At 35.8% G+C, this 19,865-nt stretch overlaps 1 protein-coding gene across 2 annotated transcripts; it reads right to left on the reverse strand.

Annotated features, from left to right (window-relative positions):
* Nucleotides 1-15,460: 15,460 nt before the first annotated feature.
* LOC126593334 (PKS-NRPS hybrid synthetase cheA-like) lies at nt 15,461-19,075 on the reverse strand. 2 transcript variants are annotated; one of them, XM_050259372.1, is made up of 3 exons: nt 18,159-19,075; nt 16,291-17,681; nt 15,461-15,911 (listed from the first exon to the last, which is right to left on the reverse strand). In XM_050259372.1, the coding sequence occupies exons 2-3, from the start codon at nt 17,515-17,517 to the stop codon at nt 15,471-15,473; spliced, it is 1,668 nt and encodes a 555-aa protein (XP_050115329.1). In that variant the 5' UTR covers nt 17,518-17,681; nt 18,159-19,075; the 3' UTR covers nt 15,461-15,470. The 2 variants fall into 2 exon arrangements, with proteins under 2 accessions (XP_050115329.1, XP_050115331.1); XM_050259374.1 differs by having other exon boundaries at nt 15,461-15,697; nt 16,291-19,075.
* Nucleotides 19,076-19,865: the final 790 nt, after the last annotated feature.

Below are 19,865 nucleotides of genomic sequence, written 5' to 3' on the forward strand. Positions count from 1 at the left end.
GGCTTTAAGAAAGCTAGTGTGAAGGAAAATTATAATCGACAAAGATTCCTATCCTTCTTTGAGGACCCATGTTCGTATGTTGCGACGACACAACTTGGCGCATGGAATGCATACCCAAATGCGTAAATATGAAAATCGTGAGGTTCGTATCCAGTAACCAACTATAACGTCATATTGGTTGAGTGGAAATGGGCCTCAAGACGGACCAATATAACTGCGTACAAGGATTGCATAGCTTTAGGCAGAAACCGAAAACTTGGTACATTTACCAAAATTCGAGCGATCATTTAATTGCGCTTTATGATCACTAGGCGAGGCTCTTTGGGGTGAATATGGGAATTCAATATTCAATTGTAAACCCAAATTACATGTAATACTTTATCAAAAATCGTCAATATAAACTCTCCGGCATTATCCAGTCTCTCGGACCTTAAGGGATAAGTAGGGTGGTGAGCCCTTAATCGGCCATGAGGTTTAGCAGTAATGTTTGTGGACAAACATGTGACCAATTTGTCGATTCATCAACCAAAACCATAAGTATTTATATGGTTCGCATTTTGGTTGGATTAGTCCATATATATTCCCTTGAATCCACTATGAAAAGAGAGTCGTTTCATATCTTTGCGAGAAATGATAAAATCAATTTCCCTAATGAGCATGCTTGGCAAAGTATACTTGTAAGCATAATATCCTTACTTCAGATAAGGAGATGCGTTGTAGCATTATTGTTCGACCTAAGTGTCCCAAATGGTCATGCCAAAACAAGTAAACTGCTTAATCATCCAGCTCCAGGCCGGCCACATGTGGTGTGTTCCCAGTTGGGAAACAACCCATTGGCCCCAAATCAAAGCTTCACACTCATTTTTGGAGTTGGTGCAAAGATATTTCACTCTATTTTCTTCAGTGGTTTCATTTATGATCATTGTCATCTTGAATATTCTTAAAAACTCAACGTTAGGGATGGTGATTAAGTACCATTCATACAACGAGGAGCGTGCCAATACTCTTAATCAAGTTGGATAAACCTGAAGTCATTGTTAGAGATGTGATTTAGGTGTAAAGTTAGTGTGCGTAGTAAGCATTCATCCAGACAACTAACTTTCCCACATTCCTATCTAATCACGTTTTTAATTGAATCGGTCACATGTATTAAGAAACATGATTCAATTAACTTATATTCGGGGGCAATGTCAATAAGATTATCCATAAGTAAAACATACACCCAACTTGAATCCAAGAACATGGAAAAATGTTCACAAAGTAAATGGTTTACTAAAGGGATTCGGCCAACAAGGCCATCCATGTCAAAATTCTGCTTTTCCAACGATGTTTGGTGAAGCAAAATTAGTCTCACATATTGACTACTATAATGGTACTCCTCAACAACATTAGTATGGGCACAAACAGGTGCATAACCAATGATCTATTCCATCGAGATGAAAGTAGAATTTGTAGGGTTAAGGTTTGGGAATACTTTCCCTTATTCTTGAAGTTTTAGGTCTTAGGTACCAAGGATCATGCTTCGGGCATGATGCCACACCTTGGCAGGCCTTGATTCTACCTTATATTGGTGGTAGTAATCAGATCCGAGAATTTGGTAAACTTCCGCTATCTACACTGCTGCTTCAGGGGTGAGTTAGAAACAAGGAAGGACAAGAAATGATTCTCCAGTCAAAATTCAATCAGATTTATAAACTTCAGAATTGTACTTATTCATGGACGTAATCATGGTGTGCTTCAGGCAATGTCTTTCATGATTAGACAATCTGTAGGAGCAAGCCAAAGAGCCATGAAATTCTCGATCGGGAGGTATTTCTATTTGTAATGTTTTGAGCATAAGTCTTCGAATGAAGATCATGGCGGAGGCTTATTCAGCTCTTTCATGCCATTGTTGGCTCTAATGGTTTCTCAACTTCTTGATAGTCAAGTGGAGATTCACATCTTGTACCCCACATAAAGTGGTTTCTATTTGAAACGTTCAAATTAGGGAAATCAAATTTGTGGCAGTTCACCAATCCACTGAATTAGAGGGAACAAGATTGTGATTGGTGCTATGGGATTGAATCATCCATAAGCATCAAAGTTAGAACATTTGAGTTCTAAGACATGGTTTTCATGAAAAATGTCGGGTTTTCATAAGTGTATTGTTTTATGAAAACTTCAGGTTTCAAAGGTACTAAATTTGAAACTACATGTTCAATTTAGTTTATGAACGTTTAGTTCATAAAAGAGAGGTTCCTACAAGAACACATAATGCAATACACAACTAAGTGTAGTGGATTTAGGTTGCTTCAGGAACTCAAGTGTGAGTGCTTCGGGACTACGAAAGTATGTCAACGGTTCAAAGTATAAAATAAATTATTGAATCGTTAATGTCCAAAAGTGATTTTCAGGTCAATAATTTTGTATTCATTATCAGATTAATGGATTGTAGGTCACTTTTAATTAATTCAATAAATCAGACCATAAATGATCGATTGTAGAAGCAAAATAATATTAACAGACGAGTTAAAATTATTTAGAATGCTAAAATAATAGCATTGGGTCGAAAAATTGCCCAAAAAAAAAAAAATGGGCACGGGTTAGGTGCCTTGAGTAAAAGGCATAGCCCAAAAAGGGCCTCGGATGTGAGCTGCATGCCACAAGTCAAGGGGTATAGGTCTATCCATTAAGGTTGGCGTTTTGGACCAAGGGGGTAGGCATGAGAGCAAGGCCTAGCAAGTTTGTTGGCTTGATAATGCACGGGAAGCCCAACCGAATGGCTGGCATCAAATTGGGTCGTAGGAATGACCTGGTAAGTAGTGTGGACTTGCTGCTGGCAGTCCAGTGGCGAGGGGGATAAGGGCCCAGCAAGCATGACAACTTGTTGCCATGGGCCGAGAGCATATGAAGGTCCAAAAAGGAAAGCTGCAGGCTTCCTAGGTGAATATAGGCTACAGGCCCGAGTCATCCCAACCAAGCCGAAGGCCTAGGGTGACCATCTGCTCGCAGCAAGGCTGCTGTCAAGGTCCATGTGAATACAGCAAAGCCCTGAGGGTTGCTACCCAGTTTGTGCCGCAAGGGGTGGTGCCATACCATATCCAAATTCCCAAAATATTTCGACATAGGTAGGGTTTAAGAAACCTTAGAATTGATTCTAATTTAATTTGATATTTTGACTCACATATTCCGCATAACAATTTAATTGTGCGATGCATGAAACAAATATATATATTGACAAATATATGAACTTATACAATATATATATTGGAAGGAAAATATAAACATTGGGGGGTTCATGCATCATGAGGAATGTTTTCATGCTTCAAGGTCGTTTCAAATATCTTACTTTAATTTAAGCGTATCTGATTGGCAGAAAACAGCAAAAACCTTTGAATTTGTAGAAGATCCTTATCGGAAAATCGGAATTGCATCTCCAATGCGTTGTATCACGTTCAACACAAAAAAATTAATTAAATCAACAGAATGTAGATCAATTCAATAAATTAATAAATTAATCATAAAAAGAATGATTAAAACGTAATACTCCCCTGATTGAAAAATAAACTCTCTTTAGCGCAACGTTAAGAGCGTGCTAATAACGTATTGTAGGCATAATTTACTGAACGATTATGGAGGCCATAGAGAGAGGGAGAAAGTGCGGCATAAAGAGAGAAGAAGAGAAATGTGTGATTGTGGGTGTGTGTTATTCCACCCCATTGTGCCCTTATTTATAGAAGTAGGATAAGTAAAAACCTTTCCCTTTAGGATTACAACATTTAATAGGTAATCAACTCCTAATAGGAATATAAGAGATATTCTAAGATATACTAGGATTTACACAATTACATTCCTAATCTAATAGGACTGCAACACTTTTTTATTTTATTTATATTTTGTGTTCTTTTTGTTACGCATTTCTTATATATATTTTTCACATCATCCTTCCTCTACTCTTATACATCTCTCATTTATCCCATGTATTTTCCCTAAATTTGTAACACAAAAATTAAAACGAAATATTAATGACCCTAAATATTTGTCTAACAATATTAGTCATTGCTAGCTATTGAGAGAAGATGCTAGCATGAGGATTGGTGTCAATACATAATATCTGAACCCTAAATGTTTGTTTAACGATATTCGTTGTTTCTCTCTTCCACCTTTGTAATTAACTTCTAATGTCGTTTTCCATGTTGATATTGTTGTTTATGTACAAAACTATCATATATATTTCATTTGATTATATTTTCAATACATGGCATCTTAAGCCTGCAATGCTTAATTAATCTTAGGCGATGTTATTGTTAATATTGATGAATTTGTTCTTCAGAGGTTCACATAATGTAGAAGAATACAGAGGGAAAGAACTCGAAAGAGAGAGAGAGAGAGAGAGAGAGAGAGAGAGAGAGAGAGAGAGAAGAGAGAAAGTGAAACTGTATGTTGATTTCTTGATAAGCAAGCTATGATTACAATGGTTGTTATATATATCTTCCTTACTTAGCTGATATTTAGCTAAACAACTAACTCTCATTCTTATCTTAACTAACTTTTAACAACCTATAACAGCTCACTCATTAATCTATTGACAAGTGTCATTTTGTTTGACCCTTGATCTCCTCTTCACTTGGATCCTTACATCCCCCTCAATTGTATGCTCAAGTGAACTGAGCATAAGATTGCCACATTGTTGTTGAAACAAGGGTGCTGACAAGCCTTTTGTAAGTATATGTGTAGATTGCTTAGCAGAAGAAACATGTTGTATATGAAGATCTCCTCGAGTGACCCTTTCTCTAAAAAAGTGATAGTCTATCTCTATGTGTTTTGACTTGGCATGAAACACTGGATTTGTGATAACTCATATATTTCATGCATTTATACTATCCCATTTCTAGTCTATTTGTGATATTTTGGAGTTAAACTAGTTGCATTTTACCTTATTTTGTGTTAGGGCGCAGTTACATGTACTTTAGAATCAATTTGAAGGCAAAAGCAATTAACACATGCCATTTTTGGGGTTGGCCCTTATTCAAACATGGAAAGAAGTTTATTGATCTATTTTGAAGCCCAAATAAAGATCCAAGACGAATCTAGCTTGTTAGAAGGCCATGAACAGAATGGGAAAGGAATTGGGATGTCTAGCCTGATTTGGAGGTGCCAAATAAGGCAAAAAAAATGCAAAATAAAGGATAAGTTGATGGGATCACTTTGGTATATCTTGCAGCCCCATTTAGCATATAAATACTAAGGTTTCAGATCACTTTTACACAAGCCCCCTTTTGGGGTCTCCCAGAGCTCTCTCTATTCTCTTTCTTTGGTGTTTCTTCTAGAAACAAAACCCTATTTCCCTTCACCATCCACTGTCACCGAAGAAACCACGCAGCCATGCTGTTCTTGAAGGATTTCCACATCAGTATTGCTTCAAGGGGGTTTCTTCTATGAACTTTAATTTCATTCATGTTGTTCTTGATATTTATATATTATGTAATCATGTTGTGTAATTAAGTTCATAGCTGAGGATTTCGATGTAGCCTTGCAAAACTGCTATATGTTATTAAGTTAAAGTATTCAAACTACCAATCTGTGTTCTTGTTTCATTCATTGATTTTATAGTTTAATTTGTTTGTTAATCTTAATGTTTGATCACCATTATGGCTGCTTATGAATTATTTGATCAAGGTTATAGTACACATCATGCTTAATCTTGGTAGACATGTGAATGAATGAAGAAACTGCTATGCATACATCTTGCCATGTGATTTCTTTGGTTCTTTGAAGTTTTCTTGTTCTTAATGGATTCTTATTTGGTAATCTAAGTTGAACATCACAACTAGGTTGCAGATTAGGAGTACTTGATCACAACCACACATCAATTGGATGATCATAAATGAGTAAAATGAACCCGAGTTGCAGATTGGAGAGTTGGATGTGTTTTGACTTAATTTTCATGGAATTGGCTTGTAATGGTGAAATCGGTATCCCTAGTTCCATGCCCATTGTTTCTGAATAATTATATTATTCATATTTACATTCTCTTGCATTTTAAGTTACTTTACTTTTCAATTCAAAAATCTAAATTCAATTTGTTAGTTTCATTGTTTAGTTAGGGTTCACATAAGGCTAGTAATTTGTAGAGGTCTAATCAGTCTATGTGGTTTGACACCCTTACTTGTGCCATTATATTATCCTTATATTTGCACTTGAAAGGAACACAACAATTTGTTGAAATAGCTATTGCTGAGATATTATCATAATATAGGACTGGAGGTAGATGAATATCAACATGTAAATCACAAAACAACTGCCTAATCCAAGCTAGTTCTGCAGCTGTGATTGCTAAAGCTATGTACTCAGCTTCTGTGGAAGACCTTGAAACTGTGTGATGCTTTTTTGATGGCCAAGAAATTGGATTTGAACCAAGATAGATAACAAACCCTAAAGTGGATCTTCTGTCATTTGAATCACCAGCTCAATCTGCATCACTGTAGGATTGGAGATGTATTAGTCCTGGTCTAAATTGAATACCAAGATTTGAAGTGCCTTTGAGATATCTGATGATCATTTTAACTACAATAACATGTGATTCCATAGGATTGTGCATGAATTAACATGCTTGATTCACTAAGAATGTTATAGTTGATCTTGTAAATGTGAGATACTAAAGAGCTCCAACAATGCTTTTGTATTGATCATGACTATGATATGGCTTTCCATCATTCTTAAGTAATCTGTGATATGGGAGATATGGAGTAGCATAAGGTTTATAATCTTGTGAATCAACCATTTCAACTAATTCATTGATGTACTTTGTTTGTGACACAAATAACCCTTCTAGTGTGTGACTAATCTACAACCCCAAGAAATAATGCAATTTCCCCAAATCTTTCATATCAAATTCAGCTTTTAGATCTGTAATTACATCTTAAATTAACTCAAAACTGCTACCAGTAAGCATCACATCATCAACATGTAGCAGTAAAATCACAATGCCTTTGGATGAATGCTGAACAAACAGAGAAGGACTAGCTTGTGAAACTTTGAACCCCAAACATGGTAAAAAACATGTGAACCTATCATTCCAGGCTTTGTGAGCCTATTTAAGACCATATAAAGACTTGTGTAACTTGCAAACATAGTTGGAAGGATGTGTTGAACTTTGAAATCCTAGAAGCTGTTCCATATACACCTCTTCTTGAAGAACTCCATGCAAAAATGCATTCTTCATATCCATTTGTCTAAGAGGCTAGTTGAAATGTGCAGCCAATGCAAGAATCAACATAATAGTTGTAGGCATTACCACGGGGCTAAAAGTCTCTCCATAATCAATTCCTTCTTCCTAACTATACCCCTTTGCCACCAATCTTGCTTTGTACCTTGCAACAGATCCATTTGCATCTCTCTTAATCTTGTATACCTATTTACAACCAATTAGGTTCTTGTCAGGTGGTAATGGAACCAAAGACCAAATCTTTTGTGTATGTAAGGCATTAATTTCTTTTGTCATTGCATCTTACCACTTTGAAACTTTTGAAGCTACTTTGAAGGTTTTTGGTTATGTGACAGATGGCTGAGAATAGCTCACAGAAGCTGAGAAAGCTGTCAAAGAATCTGAGGCACTAGATGAATAGAAGGTCAAGAACTCTGTGGTATGAGATGTTGATAAATGATTATGAGATGTGGGTGATACTACTTGATTATTTAATGAAACAGATGATGTTGGAAGGCTTTGAGAATGCTCATGTATACTTGCAAATGATGACTGTGTTAAGTTGGGTAATTGTGCAGCCCTAGAATATGGAAAAGTTGTTTTATCAAACAAAACATATATATATATATATATATATATATATATATTCTTTGAGTTGTAATATCTGGATAGAGAAAACCTTTATATGACCTGCATAACCAAGAAAAACACAAGTTTTTGTTTTTGGTTGTAGTTTAGAACTGTTGTATGGTTTAAGTAGTGGAAAGCATGCACAACCAAAAATTTTCAATTGATTAATGTCTGGAACCTGTTTAAACAACAACTGGTAAGATGATTTCATTTGTAAAGTAGCACATGGCATTCTATTGATCAAATATGTGGCTACAACACAAGCATGAGACTAGAATTTAGCAGGTAAACTTGCAGTTTGAAACAATGTGATTGCAGTTTCTACAACATGTCTATGTTTCCTTTCTGCTAACCCATTTTATTATGGGGTATGGGGACAAGATCTTTGGTGCAACATGCCTTTTTGTGACAAGAAATATTGAAACTTGGATCCTACATATTCACCCCTACCATCACTTTGTAAAATTTTTGGTTGTGCAGAAAATTGAGTACTCAAATAGGCATAAAAATGCACAAATGCTACAAAAACTTCTGATTTATTATGTAAAGGGAAAACCCATGTATATCAAGTACATTCATTTATGAAGGTTACATAATACCTCGAACCTGTTTAAACAACAATTGGTAAGAGTATTTCATTTGTAAAGTAGCACATGGCATTCTATTGATCAAATATGTAGCTACAGCACAAGCATGGAACTAGAATTTAGTAGGTAAACTTGCAGTTTGAAACAATGTGATTGTAGTTTCTACAACATGTCTATGTTTTCTTTCTGCTAAGCCATTTTATTCCGGGGTATGGGGACAAGATCTTTGGTGTAACATGCCTTTTTGTGACAAGAAATATTGAAACTTGGATCCTACATATTCACCCCCACTATCACTTTGTAAATTTTTTGGGTTGTGCAGAAAATTGAGTACTCAAATAGGCATAAAAGTGCACAAATGTTGCAAAAACTTCTGATTTATTATGTAAAGGGAAAACCCATGTATATCAAGTACATTAATCTATGAAGGTTACATAATACCTAAATCCTTCATGAGATAACAAAGGGGCAAGCCCCCATACATCATTATGCAAGACTTCTAGAGGTTGTACAAACTTGGTTTCTGGAAAAATAAAATGCAGCTTAGTAAATTTTCCTTCCAGACAGGGTGTACATATTGATTGACATGTATCAAGTGATGTAGGGATATTATTTTGTTGTAGAATGGCAGAAGTAATGGCATTTGATGTATGTCCAAATCTTTTATGCCATAGACTTGTATTAACAGGTTTGCTGGACAACATGTGTGCTTATGAGGTAATGCAGGTGACATCTTCTTTGGCGTATTGAAAAGAATAGGATAATAGCCCTCTTTACATAGCCCTTTGATTATGATTGTTCCTGTGGATTTGTCCTGAACCCAGAAGAAAGTATCATCACAAATGAATTGACATCTATTGTTTTTACACAATTGATAGATGGATAACAAGTGTTGTGAGATCTTTGGAACATGTAAAACATTCTAGAACATTCTTCAAGGCAAGTGTGTTACTAAAAACAAACAATGTTGATGTGCCAATATGAGAAATATGCAAACCTGCACCACTTGATGTGGTTATAGTATCATTCCCTTGGTATGGAGTAGCCAGATCCAAATTAGCTAACTTAGAAGTCATGTGAGAAGTAGCTCCAGTGTCTTTAATCCATAATTGTTGCTCATGTGCTGAAGGTTGATGCTGAGCATGCATAGCAGTGAGTGTTGGTGCATGTGGTTTCCCTTGACATGCAAAGTTGCTTATGTGATAGCATTGCAGAACTGAATGTCCAAATTTCCAGCAAATTTGACATTGAATTGGTATATTGGCACTAGAATGTGAAGAATTATGCCTTTGAAAATAATCAGCAGCAACATGACGTTTCTTGTTGCAAATTTGACAAATAGGGATCTTAGAAAGATGTTATGCATAGCTAGCTTGATTGATAGGGTTTTAAGGCACCAAGAATACCAAAGCTTCCATTTGGTGGAGGATTATAAGATCTTGGTCAATAGTTATACGATTTGCCTCTTCATTTTCCTCGAAAATTGTTCCCCTTGCATTCCCCATAGTTGTAGGACCCTTGATATGAATTGTTGCATTTGTTAAAAGAACCATTCCCAGAGTTGTAACTTGTGGTATTTGATCTGCCAGCATGATTGTTAAAGCTTTGACTAGATGATCCAAAACTAGACCTTATTTCAGTAGACTGTGATGTTTCTTGACCAAGAACCAATGTTTGTCCCTTGTTCTACTGAGTGTCAACATCCATTGCAGTTCCAAATGGTAAAGCAGAAGAAGATTCAAAGAATTGACCAATAATAGCTTCCTCTGCAAGTAATTGGGATCTGAAATCCTTGAGAGATATACCATTTTCCCTTCCTTGTATAACACATCTGAAAGTGTTGAACTCTGCAGGAAGCCTCTTCAACGCAAGAAATATCACATCATCATCTTTAAACATTACTCCTACAACTGCAAGATGATCCCTTGCATCCTTGATCTTTTGGAGATAATCAGAGATAGGTTCAGACCTCTTTTTGATGTTCTAAAGCTCAGTTTTCATCTGAAAGATTGTAGCTTTAGTGACTGTAGAGAATCTTTCAATGAGATTCACTCGCATCTCATGAGAGCTTTGATTGCCCATTATGGATGACATAGTTGCATAAGTGCATGATCATGCATTTTTCATACCAAGTAATCATCTTTTTCAACTTCTTCAATTTCAAAATCATCATCAAATCTGGAGGACATTTTCTTGATCCATCAATGAACCCTATGATGCCATGGCTTTCAAGAAGCAACTTGATTTGAAAACTCCAAGTAAGATAGTTAGAGTCATCCAACTTCACTGTAACCGAAGTAGAAATCGTGGAAATGAGGTTTGTGATCGAAGACTGAACAATTCTTAATTGATCTGCAGTCACCATTGTTGAACTTTTGAGAAGAAACTTTCACGGAGACTTTTGATCAAACACGTAGAAGACAATTGAAGAAGAACAGAATCGTGAAGAACTCAGGGATAAGAAAAGACCCAAAATTTGTAGAATCACAGTAGTTTGCAAAATAGAGGATTACAGAAAGAAAGCAATGCTTTTAATGGAGGTGCGGAAGCATCAATGCATTTCTCGGCGATGATACCATGTTAATATTGATGAATTTGTTCTTGAGAGGTTCACAAAATGTAGAAGAATAAAGAGGGAGAGAACTCGAAAGAGAGAGAGAGAAAGAGAGAGAGATGAGAGAGAGAAATTGAAACTGTATATTGATTTCTTAATAAGCAAGCTATGATTACAATGGTTGTTATATATCTCTTCCTTGCTTAGCTGATATTTAGCTAAACAACTAACTCTCCTCCTTATCTCAACTAACATGTAACAACCTATAACAACTGCTCATTAATCTATTGACAAATGTCATTTAGTTTGACCCTTGATCTCCTCTTCACTTGGATTAACCTCTTCACTTGGATCCTTACAGTTATAAGGACGGAAAATATATGAGGAGAATCCTATTATGTTTCAGTAGTGTTAAAACCTAACTCTACTTCTTCTTTTTACAATAGTCGGATGATTGGGTGTTATGTCGGGTTTGACAAAAATGCAGCAACACCAGGAGTATTTGGAATGATCAAAACAGTCGTCCTAGCTATAAACTAGGTGCCTGCTCTAAGTAAGTGCATAAGCCCTACTCTAAGGATACAAACCCTAGCATCGAAATTGTCTGGAACTATATGTACAAAGATTATCCAATGTTATCCTACATTTTTGCCTCTCCCGAACTTCCTTACGTTAAAACCGCTTAAAGCATAAGCTTTCGGGGAACTGGATGTTGAAATGTTTATTGGGCATTTCAAAATGCAACTCCTCATTGATCAAATTAATATCATTCTTAATGATTTCTTTTAATCTTAATTACAATTTTTTATTGCAAACCAAAACTGATGCATTAAAACGATTCATAATGTTGGCATTTGATTGTTCGATAATACTATTTGAATTACATTTTTCACTTTGAATATGTCATCTTGATTAAACCATTTTGTTCGTCTGGAGGAATTTTCGCTGGGGACGTTTCCTGGCCAGCGAGCACACAGCTCCTCGAGAGGTTGGCACTGGTTAATATTGTCTGTCGGGTTTCTGCTTATTGGCGAGCTGTAAGAGAAGGACAAAGTTAATTCTGAAAGGTTCCTTTGTGGGGCCTTAGGTGTAGACCTTGAGGCTCACAATCAAAATTAACTTTAAGTGTTCAAGCGTGCCACTGCCATCTTTAGCATGACATATGTAAAACATAGGTTATATATGCCCGAGAGACCAAGTTAGCTATGAAAGGTGCCTTTGTAGGGCCTTACGTGTAGGCCTTGAGGCTTCCAATCAAAACTAACTTAGTAATCGAACATATATTGGTTGTTTCATTATTGCAGACGTATTATAACTGTTATACTTTAATCAGCCGAGCCCGAAGAGCCGAATGAACCCAAATAGGTGCCTTCGTAGGGTCTTAGGTATAGGCATTGAGGTTTCCCATCAGAATTAATTCTATGCTCAAACATTATGTGGCAATCATAATATAACAGAAGTAATACTAAGAAATAGGCTTGATTACTTGTGCCCCAAGTAACTTCGGACTTCTTGTTATCACGGACCGTCGTGGATGTGTTGAGTCCACATATAGTTCTTTTTTATGCCTTGAGACCAAGGACTTTTAATTGATCAATCTTGTATGCCCGAAAGGTTAGAACTTAGAAGTCTTTTAATCATAAACTTGCTAGAAATAACTTGGATGCAGATGGAAGTATACATTATATTACTAGATTTATGAACGAAAAGACAAAACAAAGAGGGTCAGGCAAGGCTGATCGTCTTGCAACTTCCTCTCTTTGTGATTCACAAAGGGTTTGAGTGCTGGAAGAGGAGATTGGGAGATGAGTTTACAGGAGGGAATCGATACTACAACAAGATTTAGACAGGGTAGCAGAGCTTTTACAAAGGCTTTTTGGTGAAGGTTGATCCCGAAAAGGATGAAGGCTTGGTGCTGACTACAACTTCGTATGCAAATCTGGCTTGAGCAGAGTTTGTGTATTTGTTTGTTTGATTGAGTGTCTTTATCTTTGATTTCTCTTTCCCCTTTTATAGATGATTTGGCTTGGCTGCCTTCAGTACCAATTTTGCCCGAATGCTGCTGAAGGGTAGTGACTCATCAGCTTTTTACTTGTACTGCCATTGTAAAGTACTTTTGGGCTGATTAGCTGGATAGTCTACACCACTTGATCTCTAGGTAGGTGAGCAAGTGGCTTAAGTGATCTGCACTTAGTCGGGAAAATGGCTTCTTCCTTCTTCTGGGCTTCGGTTTCCTTCCTTCTGGATCTTCTTTTGGGCTAATTTCCTTTTGAGCCCAAAATTCAAGTTTTAACCCAAACACATTCATTGGGCCATTTAATAGATATTAACATTTTTATACTGTCCTTAATCTATCAATCGTCATTTTGTACCTTTTCCATGTCCCATATAAACACTCTTCAATCCGTGAGATGGAAAAAATAAGAATAACAACTGCTTATATGTATCTCTATTATTTTTCCCTTGACTACCCCTTTTTTGATATCGATCTTTAAAACTCAGTTCTCTCTTAATCCATCAGTCTTCAAGTGTTATATTTATTTCCTATATTCATACCAATGGAAGAATCGAGTTGTTCACTCGATTCAAGTATTGTGAGTGTTTGCTTACAAGGATCATATGTTGTTGTATCTTGGACAGTAAGGCACCATAACTTGCTATACCAAGACATAGTCTTATTAAAAGGGTGAAATATACTCTTAAGGACAATGAAATTACAAGCATCAACCTATAATATTGTTCTAATCAATGATCGACGAGCGCGTTCTCTACCTATCAAAGATAAGTATATTTATCTTATTTTGTTCATTTTTACGTAATTAATTAATTGGGGCAATGAAAGTTATCATATATTAGTATTTATCTAATGTGATTTGTTGTAGGAGAAGTAACATCCACATTGCCAATATTTCCAACAATCTTAAGAGTAGATTTTGGTTGCTACTTCCATCATTTACCTATCACCTATATATTGTTCTATATGTTGACGAAGTTGGAACTGAACTATAAAAGATATGGTAGTGGTATGTGATAACAATCTTATAACATGAGCCATGCTCAAGTAGCAGTGGGGAATTGTCATTGACCAAATGAATAAGGGGATACGTTTTTCTTATGGCCTCTCATTAGTCCGAGAGCAAAGTATCCAACCTTTGGTGAATATAAAGGATTAAATTTTGATCCAGAGAACGAAGCAAGCGTTTGGTACATGGAGAACTCAAAAGGGCGTGAAGTCTTATTGCTTATATATAAGAGAACTTTAACGAAAAGTTCTCGGTACTGTTCACTTTAACGAAAAACGTTTGGTACTATTCACTTTACCCTTTATTTTGTCCTTATCGTTAAAACTCAAAGTTTTCAAACCCTTTTCATTAGTTTTCCTTATATAAATGTTCCGTGTCACAAGTTATTTTAATCACTCAATTATTTTTATAAGTCAAACATTTCTAATATTGTGTAATGTGAGCTGATTCCATAGTTACAGTAAAAGGGAAAGGCATATATATGACTAACCATTTTGCTTTTGACTTTAATTTTTATTTGTCAACCATACAACCAAGTGCGTAATTGTCTACAATTTTAGCAATCAGAAGTGCATAGACTATCCCATAATTTGGCTTAGCTTAACTTTATAAAAAATTGAGTATAAAAAAAATTAGGACATTTTAAGTGTTTGGTAAACATTTAAAATCAGATTTTTTTTTTCAAAATTATGAATGAAAAAAAACTAAAAGCTCAAAGCTAGAAAAGACAGCCTTAAAAAATCAGCTTATTTCATCATTAACACAGATGGGCAGTAACAAGTTAATGAAAATTTCAATTTGCACGCCTCAGCTGTCTTCCCCATTTTTCCCAGAACCCACCTTTGGCTTCCCTCCGAGACTTCTCTCTCACTCACTTCCGTTCTGTGTTTCAGAGAAATCGTTCAGGAGTGAAGCCATCTCTTAAAAAAAAAAAAATTTATATTTTAAGCAAGTCTTTCCTTTTTCCTTGTTCATTTAACTGTTTTCTGAGTATTTATCAAATATAGCCAAATATTAGCCCTTAATTTCAAAAATGTCATTTTTTTATAAAAACTTTCAAATGTATCCAAATATCACTTAAATAGACACAAATACCCTTAAGCTTTTAATCTAATAAATTAAAAATAAAATATATCATTGCATTAAAAATAAAAATAAATAAAAATAAAAAACCAGAACCCTATTAAATGAATGAATTCTCACGGCAAAACCTAAAAATAGTGTTTTCTCTTATACTAGTCTTTCGGCTAATACTAACCGAATAACTTTTCCTTTGAAAATCTAGTAGTTGACAGGGAAGGTGGAACAATACATCAAGCAGTGGTAAAGATACAGGAATATAGATGAAGAAGTTGATGAAGAAGGCAATATACCAGAGTGAACAAATGATAATAAAGTAACTTTCAGTTGTCTCAAATTTAAAGGTTTGTACAACCAATATAAATAATAAAATGATAGAAAGAAAATTGTATTCATTAGATTGAAGGGTTCTACAAAGTGGGATGAAGTTGAACGGGATTCCTACAAGTTTGCTTATAATGACCATTTGAACCACATTTAGAACACCTTCGAGTTGATTTTTCTTCTCCACGTGATGGGATCCTCTTTTCTTTGCGCCTAGCATGTCTTCTTTGTGTAATTGGTGGTAGGACAATTCTTTCACGCACATCATCAGTTACTATCCAATCGGTCTGATCACCAACTAGCCATATAGCTTCTGCATACGCAATGACCAAGAAGTTTGTAGTATAATAATGAGAACACAAAGGATAACATGAAATTTGTCGGTGTCTACATGCAGCACAAGCATGTGAGCAAGGTATTTGGTCAAGATCAAATTGTCGGCACGTGCAACTCTTTTCCTCTAAATTGACAACTTCAATACGAGATCCATCGTATATATGAAATGAGTAAGCTGCAATGGGCGATACCTGCATACTCACACACACACACACACATATATTACTCAAAACAAAAGAAGAACTAAACAACACCAACAAAAAAAAAAAATCCGTATAAAAACTACAAAAAGCAATTGGCATAAAACTACAACAAAATTACGTTGAAGTTACATTAGATGTAGGTTTTAACTTTTTTTTTTGTCAAACCCAAGTTTTTAACTTTACTTTCTTACATTGCAAACATACATATATTTATTCTTTACTAAACATGGTACTGATGGATAAAGTTACAGATCATTTGATATAAGAATCAGTGAAATAGTTCAAAAACTTGAGAACAAATCAAAATTTGCCAAAATTAAATAGACAAATTAAAATAAACTCTAGTTAAGTGAATGAAGTAAAATACCTGGAATGATAATCCTTGCTTGTTATTTTCTCGCACCAACTTGTCTGCCCAATCTGTCAAATGTGTATTCATTTTGGCTGCCTTGGTTCGACGCTCATAAAACCACTTCTGGAGAATATTCATTCTTAAATACTCAAGAAATCGTGTGATAGGTAGCTTTCGAGCATCTTTGGTGATTGCATTAAGACTTTCAGCAATCTTTGTCGTCATGATGTTGTACCGCTTTCCATCAAAGTACGCACGAGTCCACTTTTCATATCCAGCTGAATTAAGATGATCACCCACCTCATAGTCGACTTTATATATTTCTGTCATGAGACGATGAAATTCGGGAACTCTGTATGCCTTAGCAGCTGTAAAATACAGTTTGTGTGCTCTCTCATGCTTAAAATTGTGCCTAATGTTTTGACTTATATGAAATATGCATGCACCATGATGGGCATTGGGAAAAATAGTTGAGAGAGCCTTCCGAATGCTTTCATGTCTATCAGAAATGAACACCATGTCATCAATTTCCCCAATTGCTCCCCGTAATTTTGTCAAAAACCAATTCCATGATGCGTCATTCTCTGATTCTCCAACTCCGAATGCTAGAGGGTATATTTGTTTATTGCCGTCCATGCATGTGGCAACAAATAGGGTGCCAAGATATTTACCCTTTAAAAATGTCCCATCGACTGCTATTACTGGCCTAATAGCACTTCGAAAACCTCTTATACAAGGTCCAAGTGACATGAAACAGTACAAAAAACAATTATTCTCATCAGTTTCAATATGTGTTATAGTACCTGGATTTTTGGCTTCTAACATAGCAAAATAAGATGGAAGTAACGAGTAAGATTCCTCTGGTGATCCCCTAACCAACTCCATTGCATGTTCCTTAGCTCTCCAAGCCTTCACATAACTTATACTCACACCCATGTCCTTCCGCATATCTTCTATGATGTCACGTGGTCTATGTACTCGTGATACACCCTCGTACTTAGACTTTATGCATTGACCAATAAGAGAACTACTTGCTTGTCGATGATGGCGATTGATAACGTCTAATGAGCATGAGTGCATAGTAACGTATTTCCTGACCTTGAAATAGGATGATTGTTGTAATTTAGAGGCACATAGTTTCCACTTGCATTCATCGCCGACACAACCAACTTCAAACCTTTCTTTGCTTGATCTCTTCACTTTGAATTCATAATTGTTCTTCATAGCATCAATACCCAACATTTTTTTTTAAATCCTCCTTAGTCTTGTACAATTGACCTATAACTATCTCTCTATCTGAATTGCACAAGTCTGCCATGTCTGATTCATGTACAATATTTTTACCTTTGTGAACATTTGATCGGTTAGAGCTGAGTTCATCAGATTGCATATTACTAGACATTTTCCTGAAATATAAGCAAAACAATAAGCAAAGAAGAAAGTGACATATATATTGAAAAAATTTATTTAATATTGGCCAAATTATTAGTACAGTTAATCGACAATTGCAGACTAAAAGAAAAAAAAAACCAAAAAAAAAAAATCATAAAGTAAACCCTAAATTTTCTAAATGCAGTGCATGCTTTTCTTGGTACCCATGGCTGCGGGAAAACAACCTTGTTATTGGCCTTTGCAGGAAAACTCGATAAATTTCTTAAGGCGAGTATTGCAAACCATGAAATGTACAAACCTCATGACTATTCAGATGTTAATCTCAAAATAAATATATAATGGAGTGTAAACCGTGTTACAATTATCATAAAACCTCATGTTTTTTGTTTCTTCAAGTTGCAGCGGAAAATTAAATACGAAGGAAAAAACTACCAAAGCAAAGAGAAAACGTAGACAAGAAAAAATGTAAGAAATTAACCATCTATACTCACCTTCGTTTAGGAGTGCACAAGTCTCCACCAACCGTCGATGCTTTTACTAGGTTTCCACCATTTTTTTAGGTTTTGCCGTGAGAATTCTTAATCTAATAGGGTTTTGATTTTTTGATTTTTTAATTTATTAGGTTTAAAAGCTTAAGGGTATTTATGTCTATTTAAGTGATATTTTGGATACATTTAAAAGTTTTTATAAAAAATGACATTTTTGAAATTAGGGGCTAATATTTGGCTATATTTGATAAATACTCATTATACAGATCCTAAACTTGACGGAAAGATTGGAGCTTTCAGCTTGCTACACTAGATCTGCAAGAAGCCATCCTTCCTCCCAGCGATCTCTCTCGTTCTCCAGGTCGCGCTCTCCGGCTCGGCGTCCTTCCTGCCATGAATGCACGCCTTAACTGCAATCGACTCCCTTGAAGCTTCACTCCGTGCGGCGTTCCGTGCGGCTATGGATTCTGCACTCGTGGCCGCTGATTTAGCCGTGCACTTTCTCCGTTTCGCTGTGATTTGGCTCTCGTCGCTGGGGGAGAGTCGAATCCAGCCCTAATGTTTTCTGCTGACGGTAAATTGCACGATCTCGGTCATCCCAGACTTCAAGGAGATGGCAAACAACCAAGAATTCCATCGCCAATCAAAGTCCATTCCGTTCCACCGTTGTTTTCGTCATCACCATTGTTGCGAGAAATCGCAGCTCCGTCCGTCAAGCCACAGTCGAACTCGAACGCTTCAATGGTAGCCCACACCAACAATAGCAAACCATTTTTGAGCAACCAGGAAGCTCCAGCAAGTGTGCAGGGCCTGGGTGTTCCTCTACGGAATGCAAATGCCACCAAATCTACAGGTCTCTCTCAACTAGCAGACCAGGAACCAATACGAACACCACTAAACATCGCCACGAGGTATTACGATCTTTGATTTACAATTTGTCGATTGGGAAGGCCAAATGGCATTGGCTTCTGTAGTTTATTTTGGCGTATTATCTTGGTGTTATTTTGGTGATGTATGATGTTTTATTGACTGCAATTAATGGATGGGTTAATTGGCACCTTGTGGGTAAATTTGTGAAGAAGAATTTCTATGCATTGCATCTGTTTGATGAAATGTCTAAGACATCAAGGCTTCTTAGGAAGTCATCTTCAAAGCTTGTTTTCATCTCCCCGTGTCAAAAAAAGAGAGAAACAAATGGCTTAAGACCAATATGCGTAATTACCCTAACCAAAAGAACGAGAATAAAGAGTTAATTACCTCATGAAACATGGATTGGACTAAAATATTTTAATTGAAGTAATTTGTTATATTAATTAATATTTAAGATAAAGTTTATAAATATTTTTTTTTAAATAAAGTATATTTAGTAATTCATCTTTATTTGTTAAAAAAATTAAATTAATAGCATATCTAGTATTATACATTTTTTTGTCATTTCATACAGTCACAACTGTTTTACATAAAAGTTATCAAATACTATAATACTGATTTTTTTTTTCAAAAGCATTTTTACAAAAAAGTTTACCAAACACTCTACTGTGTTATTTCATAGCTGCTTATTCTCACAGCACAGCAGAATCGGTTTTTTTTCAAAGCACATAAATACCAAACCAGCTCTTAAACTTCCGAGAAGTAGAGCTGGTTTGGTACTGCTGGGCTTTGGAAAAAAAACTGTTTATGCCGTGCTGTGAGAATAAGTTCATTTTTACT

The sequence above is a fragment of the Malus sylvestris genome, chromosome 12, assembly GCF_916048215.2.
Source record: "Malus sylvestris chromosome 12, drMalSylv7.2, whole genome shotgun sequence".
Taxonomy (NCBI): domain Eukaryota; kingdom Viridiplantae; phylum Streptophyta; class Magnoliopsida; order Rosales; family Rosaceae; genus Malus; species Malus sylvestris.